This window comes from Pezoporus flaviventris, unplaced genomic scaffold (assembly GCF_033815535.1).
Source record: "Pezoporus flaviventris isolate CSIRO_AGI_PZ_B2104156 unplaced genomic scaffold, CSIRO_AGI_Pfla_v1 ptg000040l, whole genome shotgun sequence".
Classification (NCBI taxonomy): Eukaryota; Metazoa; Chordata; class Aves; order Psittaciformes; family Psittacidae; genus Pezoporus; species Pezoporus flaviventris.
In genome coordinates this window covers 4,847,283-4,871,711 of record NW_026892588.1, presented here as the reverse complement: position 1 = coordinate 4,871,711, position 24,429 = coordinate 4,847,283, and the positions used below count along the sequence as shown (strand labels likewise).

The window sequence follows — 24,429 nt, the reverse complement described above, 5'->3', positions numbered from 1 at the left end:
GGTCCAGATGGACGTGGATTGCCCATAAGCTCCCAAGAGCAAAGTCATCGCCAGTCCTGGGCTGGTACCAACTCTATAACTTGGGACTTGTGTTCTGTATAATTCTTCTTCCAAAAACCTAAATATCTCCTCCTCCCCCATCACTGGAGGCTGCTGCCTCCATATAAAATAAATCAGAAATCAGGCCATTAGCTATGCTTTTAAGAATACTAAACAGTACTCTATCTGTGTTCACAGTGATATAGCTTATGGGACTTTCCAAAAAAGCTTCATCACTGGTAGCCAGAGGTAAAATAAAGTCCTAGAGAACAAGAGAGATGAAAAACGAAGACGAAAAAGCAAATGTGGATATAAGCAAAAATTGAGGAAAAGGAAAACAGACCCAGCTAGGAATGAAGATAATGAAAATGGTCAGGTTAGCAGCCCAGTGAGACGCGGCTAAGTACCATCCCCAGATGGGAACTGGGGCCTGAGGGCAAAGAAATGAGTTTGGGATCCTGGAAGAACACTCACATTCTGGGTCAAGGTCTTTAGTCATTCATTAGCACTCATGGTCAGCTGCAGCCAGAGAACACTGAGCTTAGTATCGGAGGTTATTTCAATAAGAGGATGTTGTCAAATTATGGACGAAAAATAGTGATTTTTTTGTAGGCAGTGAATGGTAATTCCTGCATGAACAGAACCCAGAATATTCAGATCTCAGCATCAAATTTGTGACTGAGGCCACATGTGGGAAGAGCAGCTAAAGTTCCTTCATGATTGGACCAAATGCCTATGAATTTGTACGTAGCACATAAAAAGCACCAGTAAATGTACTCCAGGTAGCAAAGGGAATGGTACACTTGACTTTCAACACAAGAAATGGGATTTAAAACCTCTTTTCCCTGTCACTACCCGTTTCTTTAACAGTTTGGGTTTAACGTATTCCTTGGCTGCTCAGCTAAGGATAATATTTGCCCTAACCTCCCCTGTGCCAGGGACCCAAACGCACCCCTGAAGATTTGGAGGCACAGCAAATGCAGCCATCAGCAGGATTCCAAGGACTGCAAAAACAAGTGCCAACCTCAGGCTTACACTGTCTTCTCCGTTTGCAGTTTCTGTTTCAACCTATGGGGTTTTTGTTCATTTGTTTGTTTAAAAATAAAACAACATTTTTTCCCTGCTGCTTTATCCAAATAAGGCTCTTTTCTTTCTCCCACTTTCACACAATTGTTTTATTCAGACAAGAGACAGATGAAAGTATAATTTCTTGTCAGCAAGACTTGTACCTGGATGACATGGAATTCCTTATTTGGTTAAAACACAGGTTAATGGCGTTGGCTTCCTTGCTGCTTCGTCAAGCCACTTCTGTTCTGAAGCTGTTTCAAAGAGTACAATGGGATTCAGAGTTACAGCATTAGTTGCTGCAGCAGTGAGGATGGATTGGAGGAGTTTCACAGAGAGCTACAAACATGATTCACAGCTGCTGCTGGCTTAAAGATACGTAAACAGATGTTTAACTGTGGAGTTTCCAGTTTCCCATAATCAGCTGTTTAAGAAGTGGTATATATATTTAGGAATACTCACCATACATGACATGTAAGCAGTTTGTGTTGCAGGTCTCTGACACAAAAGCAGAGGGATTATAGAATCATAGGGTTGGAAATTACCTTAAGATCATCTAGTTCCAACCCTGAAATCATCTCTTGTTCATCCCTCAGATCTTGAGTTAAAAGCGTACTTTTAAGTGAAGATACAGGACAGAAAGCCCAAAAGTGCTGCAGGTTATACAATATGTACAGTATAAGCACTTTGGAAGCTGTGAGAAGGCTCCAGGGCTCCCTCTGTTCCCCCACTGGACAGTAAGATTTGTAATCATGAGGTCTCTGGGCTCACAGTTACGACGGATGCTACTTCCTTGAGTTTTAATTGCAGCAAAATGAGTGCAGGGCCTGCACAAGAAAGGTCTTTCAGGGCTTTTATAACAAACTTTGCCTCCTCCAAGAGAAAAGCATCCCTACAGGGATGCGTTTACTCCGTTTATTTCTAGCCAAAATAGCAGCATGTCAGCCTTCAAGTAACATGTGCAAACCGTCTTCATAACCAGCAATACAGACTCCTCCACCTCCGTTCTGGCAGGTTGGGGCTGCCTGTGCTTGAGTGCAGCCAGGCACCAGCTACTTGGACCACAAGGTTGTTCTACTTGCTACACTTGAATATTACTAACAAGTTTTATAAAAAGCTGTTAGCTGACCTGTATTAAAATTTTAATCATAGAATAATAAAATCAACCAAGTTGGAAAAGACCTTTAAGATCATCAAGTCCAACCATTACCCCAGCACTGCCAAGGCCACCACTAGACCATGTCACTAGGGGCTTCATCTACATGGGTTTTGAACACTCCCAGGGATGGTGATTCCACCACTAACAGGGGACCAGAGCACTGAAGTTACAGGGATTTCCTGCTTTGCTTTTTTCAATACAAGTTCATCAGCCTATAGTGCAACTACAAATAAGAATGAGCAGTGCCAGTACGTCAACCCTAGTAGAAAGCGTGGAGGTAACCCCCACTCCAGCCCTTGTTTAAACAAGTAAACACTGCCAATATTCTTTCATGCCAAATTTGACCAACCCCTGCATTTATGCTCTCTGTGTGTGCCACATCATAGTGGTATGGCAATGACTTCTTTCATGCTGTAGCAGGAGAAGATGCAGAGCACCAGGTAGGTTGGGTTTTTCTGAGTACTCTGGGTCCAGGAGTACATGGAAGGCACTGTGCAGCTAGCACTGTAGGGACAAACTGCTTCTAATCGGGAAAGCAGGTGAAAAAAATAGATTATGCAGCCTGAGAAGTGGGAGGATATGTGCAGATGAGATCTCTTGTCATTCGTGATTTGTCATCCGATTTGGGCTCCTGTCTTGGGCAATAGCCTCCCTTCCCAGTCCTCATTCTGTTCCCCAATGCTGCAATGCAAATAGCCTCTCTCTGCCTCACCTCTTGACTTCTCAGAAGGCTAAAGCCAACAGACCTGTCCTCTTCACCTCGCCATGCAACTATTCAGGTTAGGGTGGAAGTCCCCGGGTTAAGCCAGGTGTGCCATGCAGCTCAGCTCCGAACAACAGGAAGAACACCAAGCAGCCTGCAGTGTTAAAAAGGAACATTTTATTGCAAGAGATTACAGACCTGGCACTATGGCCACATGTTTCCATTACACCAAAATTGCTACCCATGGATCAGGCAACAGCACCTACAAAGCATGGTGGATTGAAATATCTGAAATCATAATGCAGGCAGTTTTTTTAAGGAATTACCATCCTAACAGGATTTAAAAAATAAAGTCAAAACTATATAAACCAAATTTATTTTAAATATTCAACTGGTGTTTAAGTATCCAGGGCATTAACTACTGTGACAAAAAGTGGAAAAGTCTGTTAACCATAGTGCTCAGCTAAACAGCCTTTGCATGCAGCCCTTACCACTCAGTTCAAAGAAAGTACTTGATACTTGCTGTTCATTTGCCCCACGTTTGTTTTCAGAGTCAGGTAGAAGATTTAGTGAGAAACCCCTCTTTAAAGCACTAATGATACACAGGAAACCCAGAACCACACCTGGCCCAAAAAAAGCACTGGAGTCAAACCAGCCCTGCAGGAAAAGATCTCCCCTTCTCAGTCCCATGCTGCTGACCTTTTCAAACTCGGGATGGATGAACTTCTCTGAGCCCCAACTCATGACTCACATTCCTCCTGGGATCCACTTACCTCAGAGACCTTGGTGATTTCCCTGAATGTGGCTGAAAAGGCAGGACCTTCGACAGACACATAGCTCAAACACGGAAAGTCCGCCCAGGACATAAGCCCCAACTGTTACAATCCCCACCTTTGGCATGTTACATGCTTGCTCTCCCTCCCCAGTGGCTATTGTCTGGTCTGTGCTTTTCCTCCCACAGAGAAGAGTCAGCAGCTCACTTCTGGCACCAGGGCTGGAGATGAGCCCTAGGAATGCAAAAGTTGGATCTATGGGCTGAGCTGGACTGCCTCAACCTGTGGGAGCGTCCCACCTAATACAGTTCACAGAGTGCACAGGAAGCAGTACATGGCAAATGGCAGTAAATGCCCAGGGATCTTTATGAATCAACATTTGTTAAGCACTTGCCTCCATCTCCAAGTTCCCACACATACAGCCTAAACACACTACCAAAAACTGCTACACCACTGCAGCCTTCATCCCAAAGCAAACTACCTAACGGGAAGAGACCAACAGTTGTGTTTTTATGTGCAATTCTGTCAGTCCAGTCCTGTGGCAGAGACTGCCACAGAGCCTCTCAAGCCATGCATCTCAAAACATGAGATTCATACCATAAAGCAACTGATTTAATTAACTGGCTTCTACCAGATTATTTAGAATGTCTGTAACTCTGGAAAGGGGGACTTTTTTTTTCCTCCTTGTAGGTAGTGACAGAAGATCTGTATTTCCAAACACCAGAAAACAAGAAAAGAGCTCCACAGAGGACTAGAGGCTAAAGAAAGCTCAAGGGTAACTCAACTACCAGTAGTTTTTAAAGACCATTCAGTCCATATCAATCATATATGCAATTAATTTAATAATCAGAAGAGTTCTAGAACTTCTGTATCTATTTCAAATTAGATTGTCAAGGATCTGATGCGAGCCCGCCACTGAAAACTGCTGCTCCTCATCAAAAGAATCTCATTTGGAAACTAATCAGCCCTAAAGCTCCCTGTTCTTCAGACACAACCTTGCATTTTAGTGTTACACAAAACAGCTCACTATTGGGATTTAATGAATTAAGTAATTCAGAATTAACTAGGGTTTTTATCATTATGAACCTAATGGAGATCTTTGCTAATGCGAAATTCCGCACAGTATGGCTTTACCTTACAAGCATTCTTAACAATACTAGATAAATATCATTTGCACTTAATTGATTTATCTGTTAAATAGCCACAAAATATGGTGCTCTCACAAGCACCTTTTTTGGTGAGAAGGTAAACAAGCACTCTATTAAAGCATTATAAACATTCAAGGTGATTTGATCACTTCCTTCTATCCCGTTTTCACACACTGCTGTCAAACTTCCATTTTCACTGTTTATAAAACAATCCCACAATCACCCACTGATTTTAAACTTGTGTTGTTAGTCTGCATACACATAATTTGTCTGCAACACACTTCAACATCCCAGTTACCTTTCCTAAAATCTCTATTTTTTTCTCCAGTACTGATCCAGATCTTCGAGCTAAAAAAAAAAAGGGAATAAATTTTGACAATAAAGCTAAAATTATCTGTAGCAACTTGTACGGTAAAACATCTGACAGCACTGATTTAATGAAAGCCTTGACAGAGCTCGGATGGCTTTGTCTCAAGACCCTGTTCTGCACAGCTGAGCAGTTTCAGCCCATCTATTTCACCAGAACATTCACAAGCCTTGTCTGTTAACTCTGAGCTGTGCACATACAGGAAGACAGACATTTCCCTTCACATTTTCCACCAATCCAATGTAATGCATCTGTGAACAAGTCAGTTTATTGCAAGTAAATGTACTTTCACTTAAGATCATGAGAAGATTCTAATCTCAAGCAAGACAAATCAATTTCACAAACTTAATTCACACAATGCAAATAAATGCTTCACATTATAGACATTTAGATTTTCTTTAAACCTTTTTATTTAGAGATTTTTCTGGTAAGGAGATATACCATAGGAAAGCAATTTCACTGGCAGTGAGGTATGTATATACTCTACCAAAATACTCCTCTTAACTGCTTTTAGCTTTATTTACATATAAAGAAAATATCAATGCATATCCTTGGCTTAACTACAGTATCTGTTACCCTATATGAGTAAAATGAAATGTTACTCGCATACAAAATTGATTTGTAGAGGAATCTAATTTGAACAAAAATCATGTTCTGAAGACAGTTTAAATGAACAAACACAATTTATCATGACCAAGACACCTGCACCATATTTCCATCCTCACAGCACATTTATTTCAGTAATTCTGTAAGTAGGTCCTTAGCATGAGCATAGTGTTACAGTTTTCATACATATAATCACATCCAAAACAAGCTCTAAATTTTAAGTTGTAAACATTCTCTTCATATGTAGAAACATTTCAACCTGTGTTCGAATTCTCTAAAATGATCAATCTTTTAAACAGAATTATAAATGAGAAGTCTACTCTAACCGTGTAGTGAGCAATGCTTATTAGTACATTTCTACAGTGTTAAATAAAATAGTAGAGAGGCAAACTTCTGTAAGCAAGTCAGACTTTAAGTAACTCATCATAAAGAAACAAACTTGTTAACAAAAAAATGCGTTGTAATAAAGAAAGTTGGATTGAATCTACTATGTTACAAAAACAAGGGTAAATACCATCTTTGTTGACAAGTAGGAGGTAGCATGGATGCACCACTTTATTGTCAGTGAGAAATGCAACTGAAGTAAAGAATATTTCCTTACCACAAATTTCCAGTATTATGTACATATTTCTCTTAGAAATTTGTTTAAACAAGTTTCCCTCCACTTTTTTAGTACAAAAAGCCTCATGTGATTTAAAAAAAACACTTATACACCTAGATAGAATAGTACTAATTGCCCTATTTGAATGAAACAGTCTCTTGAACTATGAAGTACATGATATTTAATGCCCTAAGTTGAGTAAATTGTATTAGCAGTTCTTGGTATTATACAAAACACTACATACATACAAACAAAATATAATAATATCTTATTTTACTATGTAATTCTTTTTTGGAATAAACAGAGCCTTGATTTGGGTAACACTGAAGAGAACACGGATTCTTTGTTTTATTAAAATCTGTCTTTTAAGTACCCATGTGCAACAATTTAAAAATGGCTGTCGTACATGTAATGGTCTTGTATTGATAGTGAACACAGTAACTGACAAAAACATAATAAACCTTAAAAACACATCTTCCACCCTATATAAAATATAAAGACTACTTACTGTAACTGTTAAGTATTCAATTTCTTTTGATGTTACTGTAATCCACTTCCTCTATTTTTCTGTCTTTAGCATTTATAAACATAATTTAGTGTAGCAATTTATTTAAAAAAAGACAAAGTATTTCAAATTTACATCCAATTAAAATTTAAAATGTTTCCTTGTTCTATGATGCTGCTTCTGCCATCAGTAAAGAAAACGAAGTTTCAGTAATTGAAGCAGGCTTTTTAAGTAGTGATGTGACTTCAACCATGCCAGCTCCAGTCCGTGGAAGATTTGCGTTGACAATGTGTCGCTGCAAGTGCTTTATCCAGTCTTCTTGAACAGACAAAGGTCCTCGAAAGACCAGACCACAAAACCTATGCAGACATTAAAGTTATTCCATCAAGATATATCTAGCTCTACTGCAAAACTATAAAGACAAGACATTAAGTGGAAAGCCTGAATTTTCTTGAAGCTTGTTTCTATGTATTTTAGCTGAAAATGTTAGTAATTGAGTTCATTTACAGTAACTTTGAGCACAAACCCCTGCAGTTTATACAGCTGACACCCTTACATTTTTAACACTAGCAATAACAGTCTGTCCTTACGTAAGGTTTCTTTTGAAGGACCGAATATTACTCAGACATGACCAATGAGATTTTAGCTAGAGAAAGTTGGCAACCTAATGCCTCAGTATGATTGATTCCAGTCCTCTTGCTTAAGTTAATTAAAATATGCAACCATTTCCCCCTCCCTTATTATTAAATTTAATACAAACACATTTACAGGATATAATCTTAAATTTTCTTCTGACTAAACTGAGTGAGCGCTAAAGATTATTTTATTTGTTCAATAAAATAATCCTATGTACCTGCATCTGAGTATGTAAACTTCATCAGCACTATGAGGTAATGGCAGCATTTTTTTCTTGCTTCCAGATCTTGATCTTGACTTCTTTTGCTTACAGTCTAAAGCTAGGAAGAGAAATTTCTGTATGTGAAAGTGATACTTCAATAAGTGTTAACCAAACAGAGATATTTAGTAAGCATCCCCTATAGCAGTAGTGAAAAGACATTTACCTCCTTTTTATTCTACATTTAATTATAATGTAAATTGAAAACAATTACAGTGTGCTCTAAGAAATTTACTGGCAAAACACATGAAGCTTTTTTAGCTTAGCACAGTGCTTGCTCTTTAGAAGCCTAGATAATTTGACATTTGGCATTAAACTGTTGTTTTAGTATCAGCAAGCACCTACTAACCTATTAGAGAATGCAACAGAAGCAAAGTACCATTGGAAATTCCCTTTCATGCATAAAACGCTGTCAAAATCTTGGAACTTGTTTTGTGTTTCAAGGACCATCGTAAGACCACTCATTTTCAACCAGTCTACAACTTCATAAAGTTGCAGCTTTCAGCCAATACAATCAAGAATTTCTAGTTTGAATAAATCACCTATTTGTTTTCAACATAAAGCAAAAGTTAGTTATTTTAAGTTTCAAACGAAGCTTCCCTCACTCCTGTCTGAATTCTAATGCATCTTGTAAGAACTATGTGTTAATCCTTCACAGTGGGACAATCAACAGGGATGGCAAAGCCACTTCTGAAATTCAGTCTAAGCGTTTGAAACTATGTATGAAATTAATGTGTGTGAACAGGAAGCACATAGCCACTGTGTTCAGTTAGCACTGAGGTCTGTACCTCCCATAAACAGATGCGATGGAAATCTGTAACAAAACCTGAAGTTCGACTTTAAGCAGCAGCCAAAGTTAGGGGATGAGGGAATTAAACTGAGTTAATATTGTTATGATGAAAACAGCTGATAAAGCTCAAGAAAAAAATCAAGATGTTTGGGACTGCTTGAACTGAGAAGTAAATCTAGCTCTACTTTAAGACACTGACACTAAAACTCCACAGAAACCCGAAAGACAATAACAAGTGGTATTCTTGATACCACAAAGGTAAAATGCTATGCTACTAGAGCATCTTAACAGTAAAATAAAAACAAAGTAATGGTTACACTTGTCTAAGTTTTGAGCCCTGTAATACAAAACAGAAGAATAAATCCCAGTATTCTGAAGCATAAGACATCATCTGGTGAGGCAAAACATGCTGATTTAAAGAACACACGTCCTGCATTTGTTGTGCCCTCTAAATGAACACCCCTGTAGCCAAAACTGTTAACTTGTAGGATACACTCGGTATTTCCCAGTTCCATCCCCAGATCTGAAGATTTCTGTATTATCTAGAAAACTCAGAATGAATTTTTGAGGTTTGAAGGTACCAGAGAACTAATCAAACAAGTAGAAAGCAGGTATCAACCTGAAGAGACTTCCTTCAGAGCCTGCGTTAAGCCATCATTAGGAAGATGAGGCTCAACGGCATATTTTCTGATAGCAACAATGAAAGCAGTGTGGATATAAAGGCAGTAACCTGAGGTGGCGGGGGAGAGAGAGAAACAGAAATGGCCAAGACAACTTCTGGAAAAGTGAACAAGCAATAGGTTCTTAATGTTTTATGCTCTTATCAAAAGCTTATTCTTCATATAATTAGGAAGAAAAAAAAATCCAACTAACTTTCAGGCTGTAGGAACTACCAAGTAGTATAAATACTTTACATACTGCAACATCACTAACACCACCACCAGACATGTAAGCACATAAAATACTGAAACCCAGATACCCATTCTTGGAAGGGAAATACTTGCAGGAGAGGCAACGTGTCTGAAGCAGTTATTACAGCAAAAGCTTTGCCATTACTGCTCATTTTGCAGAACATCGTGGGAAGGAGGGAACAGAAGTCAGTATCTGAATGCAAACACATCCATGAGTTGCGTCTGATGTCAGTTAGCTGATGTCAGTTGATAAGAGTAAAAAAAAAAGGGCAGTAGACAGCAGGCTCCTTCTAGAGCAGCCTCCAAGCATTTGAAACAAGAACTAGCTTACTTCCTTCACACTGGCAAAAGTAAGACATTAATTCCCATCAAGAACTTAGATTCTGTTCACATACATCCCAAGCATTTCACGGAGCTTTCAGTTTCTTGCTAAACCTGAACTGGTCTTCTGCAACAGAGTTCCTGAAACCTAATGGCTTTGTATGTGTGTAATATTCTAAGAAAAAAAACCTATAAGGTACTGTGCAGGCAAATAGACAGTGACATAAACAGAACTGCCATAATGTTTGGGAGGTAGTTTCTACTTCCTTGAAAGGTACCTTTTCCAAGAATAAGAAAACAAAGAAAATAAAAAAATGTGCATCTTCTCTGAACCATTTAGGACAGAAGCTCCAGATAAAGCAATCACAAAACAAAGGACAGAAAATATCACCATAAAAGACATCAAGAAAAAAACATTCAGATCACTCAATGCACTCTTCCAGTAACTTCCCTAGGATTGTAAGTAGATTTTGCCTGAGCAAGAAGCTGTTACCAAAAGACAGCAAGCACTAAGAATACTAAACCTGTGTTCTGCAAGATTATTTTTTGTTCCCTTTTCATTTTATATCTACTGAACGTATTCCTTCACTTCTTAGGGGGTACGAAGCAGCACTAGTACATTTTGAAGTTACTCCCACGAAGCAGGAAATTAAGTGGAGAAAGAGTAACAGCTGGGTAAAGCTGATCGAAAAACGTAATTCCAATGCCAGTTATCAGAGACGTGTACCAGTAACTGTAACATACATCCAGTGTCCATCCAGTGAGTAACAAGTTGAAATGAAGTCGCATGCACACATTTAAGTACTCTGTTGATACGACGCTTACAAGCAAGCATCAAGTACATCACGCTATTGCTTCACCTGTAAGAAAGCCATGTTCTGACCAAAAAATTACTGTTCTTCCAATCCTTTACTGTAACAAAGCATGACCTGCTAAGAAAATGTTTTTATCACTTTCAGGAAGAGCCCAAGGATATTCAGTTCCAGTAAGCAGCATGGAAATTGCAGCAAATTGCCAGAGAGACACAGGAACAACCTACCATTAAAGCCTACTTTGTGGCTATCAGAGCTCCCAAACTATCCTCATTCTCCATAAAGGCTTCTTTTTGGAAAAAACCTCCTTCCTTCAAGCTTGGCTGCCCAGTGTTTCCTGGTTGCTATTCCAAAACCTTTTTGTAAAAAAACAATTACACCACTTCATCAAACCTCTTCAAAAAACACATCCTAAGTAAAAACGTTGCACATAACCCCCTTCTTTAACTCTGTGACTGCTTATCAATGAAGACTACAAGCAGATGGAGATGGGAGGCTTAAATGAGCATGCCTAAGACAACATGAACTAGGAAAGTCACAATTATGGGTCCTTCATGTCATAACAGTTGGTCTGTAGTTCACAATTAAAGGGCATCTATGCTAAATTGCACAGAATCATGCTCCACTTCTTGACGTCCCCCAACACGGAACATTTCTCATTTCAGGAAGACTGAAGCTGGGTCTTTATCCAGACTTTGTTACTTTTGCCACAGCATATGTAAGCTAACACAAGCAGAATAACTGCACACATAAATGGATCAATTAACCATTTAAAAACATTGCCAATTAAAAAGGAATAATGAATGTTCAGATTCAATCACTTGCAATCTATTCTCATCAATACTGCACAGTAAAATGTATTGGAAAACCCCCTCCAGTAATTTACTACCTGAAGGATTTAATGGGATACTAAATATCAGCTTATTGTGCTAGTTAATCAGTTGTAAGTGTAGCAGCACAGAATACAGACATGCAAAGCCAGTGGATCTCAGGTCTCTGCTGTAGCTGCATATGCTTCCAGTCAAACTTCCCAAAGCTACAATTCTGACAAAGCAGTATTAGAAATTATCTGGAAGCACAATGGCTGCATGAACTGCTACCTCAGTCATACTACCGGCTCAAAGGCCGAACTCCTCACTCTGTATTCTATTGTTCTCCCCCAAACTTCTGAAAAAGCAGTCTCCATCTACAGAAGCAAAGACTGAAGGAAAGAATGGTGATACCCAGAAGATGACAGCTGTAAAGAAGAGACTTGAGAACGTGAAAATAGGCAGCAAAGAGAAGATGTAAAAAGCCAGGGTGCAAGAGAGTATCAAAAGACTCAAGGGAGGAGGGGAAGGGTCCACAGAGACCTAGAGAAAAGAAAAGGAAGCCTGGATATAAAACTGTACCAAGAAGAGCAAGATGCACTGTGAAAATCTTGCATAAATCTGTCCAGTGCTCTAATCAGAAGAAAGAGGCAAGTCTGCCACATCCTCTGAGAAACACTGATGTGTTGCTCTTAACCAAAACGGATATACAAGATTGTCATCTACTAAAGATGAGCGATTAAATAATTATGTTGTTCAAAATCAGACCATATTAACAACAAATTCATGCTCCACTCAGACACCTGAAGACCATGATGCAAGCAGATACAAAAGGAACTATCCAAATGGACCTAGACAAGGATTTGCTATACAGTGGATCCATACCAGGTAACTACAGCCACAAATTAAGTTTAATAAACACTAACGTAGGAAATGCCAACAGCCTAGAAAGTTGTACATCTAGGATGTTTTTCTTGAGTCCATTCTTAAGATCTTCCCATTATGCTTAACATAGTGTGTTATACACATAGTGTACTACACTGCTAAAACTGTCAGGCTGTATTTGGAGTAAAAAGAAAACATCACCACCCCCCCACCCCCAACAAACTAAATGTGATCCAATTACTGACTCTGAAGAAGCAGGGCATCTGCTAGGAAAGCAATGTAATAGTCAACATCAAAACCACATGCAGACAAACTGCAAAACTGAGCAAAAGACTAGTACGCTAGCTAATGTAGTGCTGGGAAAGGTCTCCCTTTGGTGATACAGAGAGATCACTGCACTTCTGTTACTAAACACTAATGCCTAGACAGCTTCTGTAACAACTGCCAGTTAACAGAACTGCAATTTGCGTTTACACACAATTACAGACCTACAGCAAGAAATTGAGATAAGTATTCAACCAACATGATTTCTTTTTGGTAGTTATGTTTACTTTAGAAGATATAACAAAGGCTTTGTGAAAGCAGAAGAAGGGACCTTCTGTATGAGCATATCATTGCCTCCATATAGGTTCCAGGCTGAAGCCAAACCAAAGACATCTTGTTCTCAACTGCAACCACCTTTTAATAAAAAAACCCTGAGATTCCCCAAGAGCAACACTCATAGCAAAGTTTAAAAGTAGTGTGTGCTATTGAAATGTTTCATTAAAACATTTATCTTCACTAAAATTTATAATATAAAGTGGAACATCAAATAAAACCACTTTTTAAAAGCTTATTTTTCTGGTCTATGAGCCTTGCATTGAGCTTGCTCAAATGAAAAGTCAACAAGCAAGCTTACACACTTTGCAGTTATAGCAGTTTTAATAGTAATGACTAAGTTAACATTGATTGCATGAAGTTAATGAAGTTATAGCTAGAACTTAAGCCTAAGTCACTGACTGGCTCCAGTGACGGGCCTTTAACCACATGGTACAGGCTATTTATCTCCAAATTTATCCAAATTTATTTATCAGCTCCAGCTTCTGCAATCAAAAGATTTGGGTTGTTTTAAATTCTTGTTTCTAACCTTTTTTTTTTTCTTTTTCAGCTTTGTTTCTAACTTCATTTTGCTTCTAACCTAATTTTAAACAAACTTCTAGGTCCAATGATACAAGCCTCAGGAGTTTTCTCTTAGTTCTTTTAAAGAAAGTGGCCACTGCTCCAATGAGCATGCTACTACTTCGCTAGAAAAATACATATTTTAAATAAAACAAATATCCCTGAAAGCACCTTAACAAGCTTCCTTCACTTTTCCCATTTAGCAAAAAGAAAGCTGAGTTACAAGGAGCTTGGCCAGGATCCAATTTCTGTGTACTATCCTATGTGCCACAGTGCTTCCTCCACTGAAGATTTCAACATGCAATTTAAATATACAGCTATTGGAAAGTATGTCACCAGTAGGTATATAAGCAAAGTAACTTACCACAGTTACAGCAGTGGTAAATGATGCCCACTGTCATCATCTTTCTACTGACTAAATATGAAAACTTTCAGAATCACTAACTAAAGGCATATACTCCTATGCATTGGATACTACTGCATCTGCTGACTTCCTTCTAAATCTATCACGCTGTATCTTAACTTGATGTAACATAAGACCTGGCAGCCACAGGACCTGTCTGTAGAAGTATTTCTTTTACCCTTCTGCAGAGAAAGCCCCTAACTCAGTTTGTCATTCTTAGCATAATGAATTACATCTGCAGTTAAAATCTGTGCTTGATGACACAGAAAACTGATGGTTGCCCTTCTTAATTACTGAATATCCCTGATTTCTTGTCTCCAAATCTTCCTCTCTATATTCCACCTCTGCTCCACAATCATACAAAGTCTCACTAATCTGAGCAATAATCTAACTGAACTCAGAAACTGCCTATATAGCCAACCAAACTGCAGGCCTCTGGAAATCAGGCAAAATATGCACTATTCAAGGAATTTCAAAGTGAAGTGGTTTTTAATAAAAACCATTAATAGCAGTGCCAAATGCTGTACTGCACTCACTCCACATCAGACCAGGTAATTTTGGGGTTGTGAGCCAAACAAGAAATGAAACCAGCTACATACAGTATGTTGCCATAAATACACAAACTGTAGAATTACTTGCTTTTCCTATCTGAACAACAGTACTTTTAGCAATTTCATGTGCTAGATTGTAAAAATTACTTGTTGGCTTGTTGTGGGGTTGGTTTTTATTTCCCCCCCTCTCATCAGTGAGATACTTTTAAACACTTCATTAGAAGGCTGGTTTGGAAGTTGTGATATTGTAGGAGAATGAATTTAAGCAACCATCCCTCAGTTTTGCTTACATACCTTAAGTGTTGGATCCAAAATAAATGAATAAGAATGAAAATCAGGCATGAGAGTGGACAACAGCAACATACCTTTGCTTACAAGTTGCTGAAGTTTCATGGCAAATCAACTGTTTACCAGTAGAAGCTTCAAAATAATTCTGAATTAACATATGCTTTTGTCCAGTCTGATGAGGAAAATGTATCATAGACAGACTTGCTTTTACATCTGTAACAAAACATACCTGTCCCAGTCAAAAGTCCAGCACTCTTCTTTCGTGCATAAGCGCGTAAGTGGTTGGACAGGCTAACAGCACTTGTAAACGTCGTATTGCAATGCACACACGTTCTAAGCTTCACAGGCATACCTATCATTCAAAAGAAAACTATAATCCAGTTCTCTCTTCAAAAAAATGAAATTCTCAAAGCGTTGTAAAAAGTTTTCTGCAATAAAGATGGTTTAAAATATATTCACTGCATTGACGCAATTGTTTAGTATATTAGAAGGATCCAAGTTAACTATTAGTTTTCCATGTAGTGCTTTAAGCCAAACCATGTCATTTGAAAAAGAACAGAAAGGAGGCAACTTGAGCCCAGTAGGCTACTCTGCAGTTAATACCTACTATCATGTTCCTACAGATCTCCACATTATGAAGCTCTAGTCCCAAAATACAATCCTGCAATTTGAATAGCACAATTCTTTTGAGAAATTTCAGAGCTTGCAACATTTCTCATAAAGGGAATTTAAGTAGTCTCATTGACAAGGCGGTAATTAAAAGTGTTTTACCCACAAGACTGAAGAGCTCAACACTAAATTAGGCTGCTGTTGAAGGCTTGGAGAAAAAGGTGGTAAAACACAGCACTGAACAGCTGCTAAGACAGAACAATTTGTTCAGTGCATTTTCTGTTCATTACTTTAGCTGCACAATCAATAATGAAAGTTAATGATTTGAAGTTTTTTGCTAAGATCTTTGTGCTAAATAAATGATCAACAGAGTAACATGCTATTATCACAGGAAAGCAGTGAAACAATACTGAACTCCTCACTTACCAGACAAAGAAACCAAGAAACCATTATAACTTATCCCCTGCTCACCTTCACGGTAATGTTTCTCCCTTTGTTTTACCGAAGATACATTGTTTTGGTCAACTAACATTTCAAGTTCTCTATCAACAAATTATTAGAAGAATAAACAGAAAAAGCTAAAACTACTCAGCTGGAAACCCTGTGTTTGATGGAAAGAAAAGAATGCTATTCTCCAGCAGCGCACAGAAGACATGCTGTTTTTTCAGGCAAGTTACAGAAGACGAATACTTGGCTGGTAAAAACCTTTATAAAAACTAAAAACCAGAATTAGAAACATTTGCCTTTTTTACGGAAAAACAGAAGAATTTCAACTTATGTTAAGTATTTTCGTATTAACTCAACTGGCGCAGTGCGTTAGTTGTCGAATTCTGTTAACTCAGCCAGAGATAGGCCCCCAGTCATAACTGTTAGTACTATACAAGCACGTGTTTATTTTTACCTGGTTGTTCATCACAACCAAACAGGAACTAGCTAGTATTCAGCAGTAAATATTAAAACAGAAAGCAATACAGAGTGTCAGGTTTGGCAAGCTATTCCTTTAGCATTGCTTTTCAAATCATTAAGCCTGTCAAAGATACACTTCCTTTATTAAGCAATTTTCTGTCTTAAAGGACAACCACGGATGTCCAGAAGACAAGAGATGTAATTCTGTTCCACCTCTACTATGTCATTTTAGAAAGCCACCTTTGTTAAGAAACTGACTGCCACACTTCTGTAGTCCCCTAAAAGAACTTCCAAGCATGTCAGATTGTTGTTGTGTTTATATGTTTAAGGAAAGACAAGAATATAGGTGAAAAAGTACTAGGCACTGCCAGTTTTACTAACCTGCACTGGGTAGCAACAAGAAAACCAACAGAACAAAAAATATTCAGGAGTATAAAAATAAGATCCTGCTCCTCAATCTAAAGATTCCTGCAGCACTATAAGGAGGTGTCCAAACAAGAAATGGGTAAATACAAGCTCTACGTACATGTTAAAAAGGATGTTGTAAGAATTCCCCAAGACCAGAATGTCTACTATGCGAAGCAGATTAAAAATATCACTCTGAAAACCTGCTCTATTAGTATACAGAGTATCAAGGAAGTTGATTACAGAATTGTTTCATTAGCACAATTCTCAGTGGAGGGGCAATCTAGGTTCTTATGGGTCAGGGGCTGTGCATCAGGAATCTGCTGGCTACAACTGTACTCCAACAAAGCTTGAACCAGCACAGTCTTCACTCAGGACAGACAGGCCCTAAGCAAGCATCAGTTTCTCACAGCAGCCGCAATTTCGAAACAAACAAGAATTAACCTATGTTGTAAGAGTACAATTGCCTAAAACCATCAGAATTAGTTGACAGTGATTCACCATTTTGCAATATTATGTGTTTATAACAGTATCAACAGTTCTGTTAGTTTGAGCAGATGTTGCTTTGCACAAACCTGAAAGACTTCAGTGAAGTAGCTCCCAAACCAGCTGTTTTAATGCCCAGAAACAGGGTTAGAAGCCCAAACATTTCAGAACTGTTAAGTCTACCAAATATGCATGGACACTTCAACTTGGTATTGAAGGATGTGTCTTGCTCCTTACTGAGGCTCATTTTATGTCCGCTTTGAGTTTGTATGCCCAGCCACATGCAGAACAGGAACTCTGTTCCATACAAAACCCCCTCAGTGCTGCTGTGGGTTATTTTTCACTTTAGTAAAACCATGTCAGAATAATTTGCTGTGCTACTGCTCGCAGTCAGTGTCCTCTGGAAACGAAATAAGAATTAAATGAACAGAATCCCAAATAAAATACTCTGCACTTGTACCTTCTCTAGGAATTAACAGATTCTTTGGAAATGCTGTCAAGATGGCTAGAAACATCTTCTTACCTGACTGCATAGTCAAGTCCATTTTTTGTGGCTGATACATCAATGGACTGTCTTCATTTAATGGAAGAACACATTTCTGAACAAACCTCTTTCTTGCAGTTTGATTATGAATCTTTTGAGGAGAAATATCAGGATTCCTCTCTTCTCCTAACCTCTTATTTTTCAGGAGTTCTATCAGTGTAAGTGACTGATTTTTTTTTTCATTATGTAGTACTGCTTTTGTTTCATCACATTCATTTAGGAAACTCAGCCCTTCTTCCTCTGATGCAGACACAGATGTATCTTCAGTCTTTAGGCCATTATGGTATGCTTCAAGAGGTATAACATTCTGAGATAAAAAGTCATCATTTGATGCAAATTTCTGAGCAACAAACGGTCTGGGAATAATGCGGCGACTGTTCAAAGCCTTTAGGATTTTTTCATACTTCTCTTCATTCTGCATCATCTCATTCAGAACACAGATTGGAGACTTGTGCGCGTCCCACTTGGTTTTGCCAAGCCTCTTCAGGTGTCCTCGCACATGATTAGACAATCCAATTTTAGTATCGAACCAGCCTCCACAGAGCTGACACGTATGCTCAGAGGAAGTTTCAGACTTCTCAATCGCTACAAAGGAAACAATAATAATGTTTTTTGACAACTACAGGCAGTGAGACATCACAACAGCAAATCACGACGACAAGGGGCTTTACAACAAGATAAAGCAAGTCTTGCTTAGTGCTCAGTAAATCCCTTTGTCCCCTTTACTGTATACCCAAATTAAAAACCAAAATAAAACACAGAACTCCCCCAAACTTACCTTTTCTAACACGTTTAACAGGAGTTCCTGTTCCAGTTCTTTTAAAATGCTGCATTTTGTCACTTGTGGCTATCTGTTCTGGTGAAACAACATGACGGGCTTCATAGCTTAGTCCAGCTCTGTGAAGATGTCCTCTGACATGATTAGACAATCCAACACCTGTTTCAAAGGTTGCTGGACAGTATGGGCAGGACTTCTTTTCAAGCGACAAATCAGTCCAATGGAAAACTGAATTATGCTTTGGCAACGCTGATCCTACGTTTTCTAAATTCTGAGGATCATGCAAATCATGCAGGAAGTTACTACCCTCAGCATCTTCGTAATACTCAAAATAAAAGCCATCATTCTGCTCAAAACTAAGTGAAGATTTATCACCAGCTTCATGATCTTCCATTTTACCTTTGAATATGGGGAATAGGTTTACATGCTCCTGATTAATATCACTGTAAGATTCATCCTCCACAGACTGTGTAGTGTAATCACATAGTTCAACATTATCCCATGAACTTTCATCCTCCGTTTCATAGCTGTCTTTTTTTTCATCAGAGTTAAGTTTCTGTAAAACAACAACAGTCATTTTATGCAGAAAATCTGGATAGCAATCCAAATCATCTCCTTTAACAGAGCCTTCCCTCTTGGATTCTTTAACCACTCTCTTTACAGCTACACGCCTACGAGCTTTACAGCCTTCTGCCCTTTTGCAATCAAGATTATTTGAATCCATGTAAAAACAATTATTACGGGGACTACTTGATGAGGAAAATAAATGTAAAGAACTGACAGAGTTGGACTCTTCCTTTTTTAAATGCAAAGGATAAGAGCCACTAGATTTTTTTATCATCCTGTAGTTTTCATATTTGTGCCTATACAAATTATTACCACGTGCTTTGACACTAGCTTTCTGCTTTGCTGCTTGATGAAAATATTTAGGTTTCTGGTCAATGCTATTTCTAATCAAAAAGGTCTTGTTTGTGGAATTTAGATTGCACACACTTACAGATGTCTGTGAAACGCTTTTCCGAGCCTTCTGTATCCTGTAGGGCCTCTTGTGAAGTTTTGCGAAGTTACTGGACTGTGAAGTAGAGCCAAATGATCTTTTTACATCCTGTTTTAAAACAGAGTTCTTTGGAAAAGTAGAAGATTGTTTGATCAACTGTTTTGTCCTGCTACCGAAATCTAAAGATTCTTCTATGATGCTGCCTTTTCTTTTGTCTAGTCTAAGATGGCTACCAAAGGGATCAATGCATGACGCTGGGTGCAAATATTCCATGTGTTTTTTTAAAATGCTTCTAGTTGATGTAGAAAAAGGACACATCTTACACATATACGTTGATGACTTTTTTGAGGATCCTAAATAGGGATCTTTCAAGGACGCCTTTTTCTGTGTTTTCCTCTGGGACATGTCGCTACCGATAATAGAACATTTGACTACTGCTCCATGAGCAATCCCTCGATGGCATTCCAGTTCATTTTCTGTCACAGCCATGAAATTGCATTCCTCACAGCAATAGTATCTTTTATCTTTTTCATGGGTCTTTGCATGCTGCACAAATGTTTTGGGACAATTGGTACCAAATACACACTGTGGGCACTGTAACCGTGCGCTCCTACCCTCATCCTGAAGTTCTTTTAGCTCACGGATTTCTTCCATCAGTTTCTGCCTTCTTTCCTGGTGAATTATCATATGTTTAAGAAGTGAATTGCGATCTCGAAATGTCCTTCCACATTCCCTACACGCATAGGGCCTGGGGACATTGAGATGACGGAAATGACTGTTCCCATCTAAATGGTACATCATATGCCTATGCAGATGCTTCTTCTCCCTAAAATTCACATTGCACTTTGTACAGGGATAAAAGGATGGTTCATCAGTACTGAAAGTGGATGGCGATTCAGATTCATCCTGTTCACATTTATTTTGCAAAGTATTGGTAAGAAAAGTGCTAGTGTGAACAGGAGAAGTATCTTCTGCACAGTTACTAGCAGGACTGTAAATGAGCTGCTGGATAGCATCAACAGCTTCCAGCTCTTCATCTGGGGATTCAGGCTTTACTTTACTCAATGAGTATTTTTGTGGTTCTACCATTTGCAGCTCCTCATTCTGCTCTAAAAAGTCAACATTTAACAGTTTTGATTTACTAGGAATACAACTGGTATCACCAAAACAGTCCTCAGTATAGCGTGTTATTTTACTAACATCCATTTTCCTTTTCCGTTTTTTTTCTAAGCCTACTTTACAGTGAATGGGAGACTTCTCTATTGTGTCTTCATTTGTCATCAGAAACTGGATAAACTCTTTTTGTGGATCCCAGCTGGGATCACACCCCGATCTGAAACCACCTGTACCTGAGGAAATGCCTGTTAATGTATCGACACAATCATCTTTTACTAGTAAATTTTTATCACCCTCACAAACTTCTACTTGGCCTACTAAAGTGCTATCTACACTATTTCCTACTGATTTCTGTGAATCACAACCAATTGAAGCAGAGGTAGGTAGATTTTTAATGGAATGAGTCAGGTTCTTAGCATGTGCTACATCAGGTAACAAAAATAAAACTTGGTGCTGATTTGATTTCTGTGTTGTACTCTTTGCAGGCAGCTGAAGATCATGAACCACTGTCAAAGTTGAGCAGGAATCTGTGTGATGAACTACAGACTGTCCAGTGGTTAATGAAACACTGCCTTTATTCATAATGGAAGTCTTAGCTGAGGTGGAGTGTGAAACTGGTCCATTAACAGCAGTTCCTCTAGACAAGATAAAGTTTTCGTTAGAAACAGTAGGAGCACCAGTGTGTATAAATAGAGAAGCCTGGCCTCCACTTAAGGCTTTTTCAGATCCGTCCCTTGACAGCTCCTCAGGCAGAGTCAATGTATTGTTCTGAAATGACGTGTCGCTCTCTTGTGGTTTAAGAATGCCACCTTCTTCCTCAGATATGAAATTACCATCACAGAGGATTTCTTCTTCTTCTTTAGCACCAGTGACTTCAGTATTTATCTCTAAATCATCCATATTGCTGGTCTGTCCATTAAGTATATTTACACTAAAAACCAAACAAGAACAGAATCAGGCAATCACAGAAATGAATACCGCTAATTTTAATTGACAGCCTTCTTTACACTGTAATCTAAAAATATGTTTTGAACTTGTTAGAAATGTATTTTTTTTTCATTTAGGATATTCAAGATGTTTAAAAAAATCAGTACTGCAATTATAAAAATTACATATACATATATTGTACTAATAACCATACAGCAAACTAGCGACTGCCCAGTACCCCAGTTCAAAAACACCTACATGCAAGCAAGATGGGGGAAATGAGATTGTCAAAGACTTGTGCAAATATATTCTACATATATATTAACATAAACAGAGTTTAGTTTAGTTTTAGAAGTAAAACAAGTTCAGAGTAAAGGCTACTCAGATACCTACTAGACATCTTAGTGTTTTGTTTGTTTGCTTTTTAAACATACTTCCCTTTAGAACCTACGAAACTAAAATAATCTCTAAGTATCTCAAGGTAGCACTTTTTTTCATAGTGCTTGTATACAACTGACCTGATGCTATACATAAGCCTGAGGAAGTGCTTGCTTTGGTATTAAAAGAGGAAGCTAAGCTGACTTCGAACATCTGATTACTGATAGAGACATAGCAAAGGATCAAACTCACTGAAGAAATCAAGTCTTCCCATTCCCTTCTTACAAAAGGGCTCTTCTTGCTTTAAAATAAGTCAAATCCTGCTTCTAAGTCCCATTTTAAATTATAATCAAATAAGCCAGCACATTTTCAAAGGTGCACTCCCTTTCCACCCCTCCCCCCAATTAGAATTATATAATTAGGATTTATCTACCAGAAAAAATGTTGAATCCAGAGCATGACAATAACACCATCCATTAATACTGAGAACTACTACACATTAATTGCCTCTAGGAGACCTTGTGTACGTAAGTATGTCTTTCTACAAGTGACTTACATTCATACACAAAAGCATCTACCCAATGCTTAGTGAGCACAAAGGAACTGCCTACACATGAAAATCAGCATATAATAAACTGGAGCGTGAACTTCAGTTCTACCCTGGCATTTTCCTCTTATACAGAACCTTAGAACACAGTAAGCATAAGGCATTAAAACTCCCATCCAGGAGCCAGAAACATCCATATTTTACAGAAATCATATCTTTTACCCTTAAAGAGTACTACTTGCTTTGATCTTTTGGGGGATTTGATTCCTGCCATCACATACTCAGTTTCAGTTACTAATTAACATTTTTAATAGATCTCAGTTAAAAGGAGTCATTACCTAGACTCTCTGAATTAAGATGTTACAACTCACAAGTAATATCCATGGCTCCCTGCAATGGTCCTTCATCGAAATTAAGGATAATCACTCTTGACATCCTTTTTTCCTAAGGAGAGAAAACAACCTGGTTAAACGACACCACTTTCACCTCTGTATGTCACACTCTAAAATAAATCCAGCATTTGTATTAGTTTTTAAATTCAACATTATGACAGCTATTCAAACAATTCACAGCTAGCTATGGCCTCATGGCAATTCTCTGTTATTGCGCTTGCTTTGTTCACAACTGGCAAAAGGACAAAACAAATGCTTTAACCTCCTTTACATTTGTAAAACCTAAGCCTGAATGTAATACAACTTATTTACTATTCTGAAGAAAAAATATTGAGATGGGTCATTTTCTACCATAATAAAGACTTCCAATAAGATCACATTCAAAGCTATCACCCTAAAATGGTGATAATGCACTACCCAGCAGGAGTCTTTACATCACGTACACAAGTTAAAAATGGGCAGTGCAAACGTGCACTAAGAATCAGTAATGCATAAGTCAAAAGAAGCGAAACCTCCAAGGATGCACAACAGCCCCATCAATTTTACAGCTGAACTGAGTGAGCTTCACACAGTATCATGCAGCAAAGTATAAACATGGTCACAGAAAGTTAAGAAATTTAGTAAGACAGTTTTGCCTAAAAGACGTGTATTCCTTGTTCCATTACTGCAGAGGTAGACAAATATATGCTCAGTCAATCTGAGAGCTTGTAGTAGCTTTTCCCAACAGGAAGCAATGTTGCTAACGAAGTGGTAAATTCAGTGTTAATGAGTGGCTTCACTGTTACCACCTCTGAGGTAAAACCTTCCACGTTCCAAGTTCCACCCATCTGTTCTGGTGTGAGGGGTTCAGGGGAAGAACAGACGCTTCCCATTTAAAGCAAGTTCACTACTACCCCCTGAACAGCAGGGAGGCAAACTGAGAATATCGTGCCTGCTTGGAGGCTGCAATCCTCATTATCAGAATGGCTCCTGAACACTGTTCACAGGTTTATGTGATGAAGACAAAACCATGCTGCTCTTCATACAAAACCATACTGATGCTAAATATTAGTGTTAAAGCTTCCATTAAAACGGTGGCTGGGGCACCATACGATCACCTTTAAACGGAGACTCTCTTCAAAGTTATCATGAGCAGTATCTAAAACATTACACTGTGCAATCCTGTAAGAGACTCGCTTCCATACTGTGTATTTATGGAGATTGTGAACTATTCCATATGGATCTGATTAGAAGTCTTCTCTGGTAATCAGCTGTTCCTACAAGATTTCAATCTTTGAATGAAGCCTGAAATGCTTACTGTATCAATAATATCTCTAACGTTTTATTAATTTTCTACTAATTGTCATACTTTTCCAGGTATCAGGGTGGTACAATTCACCGTTTTACGCGCATGACAACAAGAAAACAGTTTTAACAGTGTGGTACTAAGAAAGCACATAAAACGACAGTAATTTAGTCTTATGTATGATGACACCTAGCCAAGATGCAATACTTCATTTACGTTATCTGTTCCATGTGTAGAAATTTATGCAGGAACAATGACAGGTGTAACTAG

General features: G+C 38.3%; 2 protein-coding genes across 4 annotated transcripts in view; both read right to left on the bottom strand.

Moving 5' to 3' along the window:
* Nucleotides 1-3,121: 3,121 nt before the first annotated feature.
* ZNF644 (zinc finger protein 644) lies at nucleotides 3,122-21,530 on the bottom strand. 3 transcript variants are annotated; one of them, XM_061465537.1, is made up of 6 exons: nucleotides 19,515-21,530; nucleotides 18,518-19,073; nucleotides 17,719-18,324; nucleotides 15,019-15,141; nucleotides 7,820-7,922; nucleotides 3,122-7,325 (listed from the first exon to the last, which is right to left on the bottom strand). In XM_061465537.1, the coding sequence occupies exons 1-6, from the start codon at nucleotides 21,528-21,530 to the stop codon at nucleotides 7,133-7,135; spliced, it is 3,597 nt and encodes a 1,198-aa protein (XP_061321521.1). In that variant the 3' UTR covers nucleotides 3,122-7,132. The 3 variants fall into 3 exon arrangements, with proteins under 3 accessions (XP_061321521.1, XP_061321520.1, XP_061321522.1); XM_061465536.1 differs by having other exon boundaries at nucleotides 18,518-21,530; XM_061465538.1 differs by lacking the exon at nucleotides 15,019-15,141.
* Nucleotides 21,497-24,429, bottom strand: part of HFM1 (helicase for meiosis 1) — a 109,663-nt gene continuing 106,730 nt past the window's right edge. The window contains exons 41-42 of the mRNA XM_061465528.1: nucleotides 22,854-22,926; nucleotides 21,497-21,561 (exon numbers count right to left, since the gene is read on the bottom strand). Of these exons, the coding sequence (XP_061321512.1) occupies nucleotides 22,895-22,926 (32 nt within the window). The 3' untranslated portion in view covers nucleotides 21,497-21,561; nucleotides 22,854-22,894. The remainder of the gene's footprint in view (nucleotides 21,562-22,853; nucleotides 22,927-24,429) is intronic.

Bases quoted from the DNA above. Each gene is read 5' to 3' on its own strand.
- ZNF644 (XM_061465536.1), bottom strand. From the start codon at position 21,530: ATGGATGATTTAGAGATAAATACTGAAGTCACTGGTGCTAAAGAAGAA. The intron at 18,325-18,517 runs GTAAGTTTGGGG...TTTCCTTTGTAG, and splicing joins TGTTAAACGTGTTAGAAAAG to CGATTGAGAAGTCTGAAACT. The intron at 15,142-17,718 runs GTAAGAAGATGT...TTTGAATGATAG, and splicing joins GGACTTGACTATGCAGTCAG to GTATGCCTGTGAAGCTTAGA.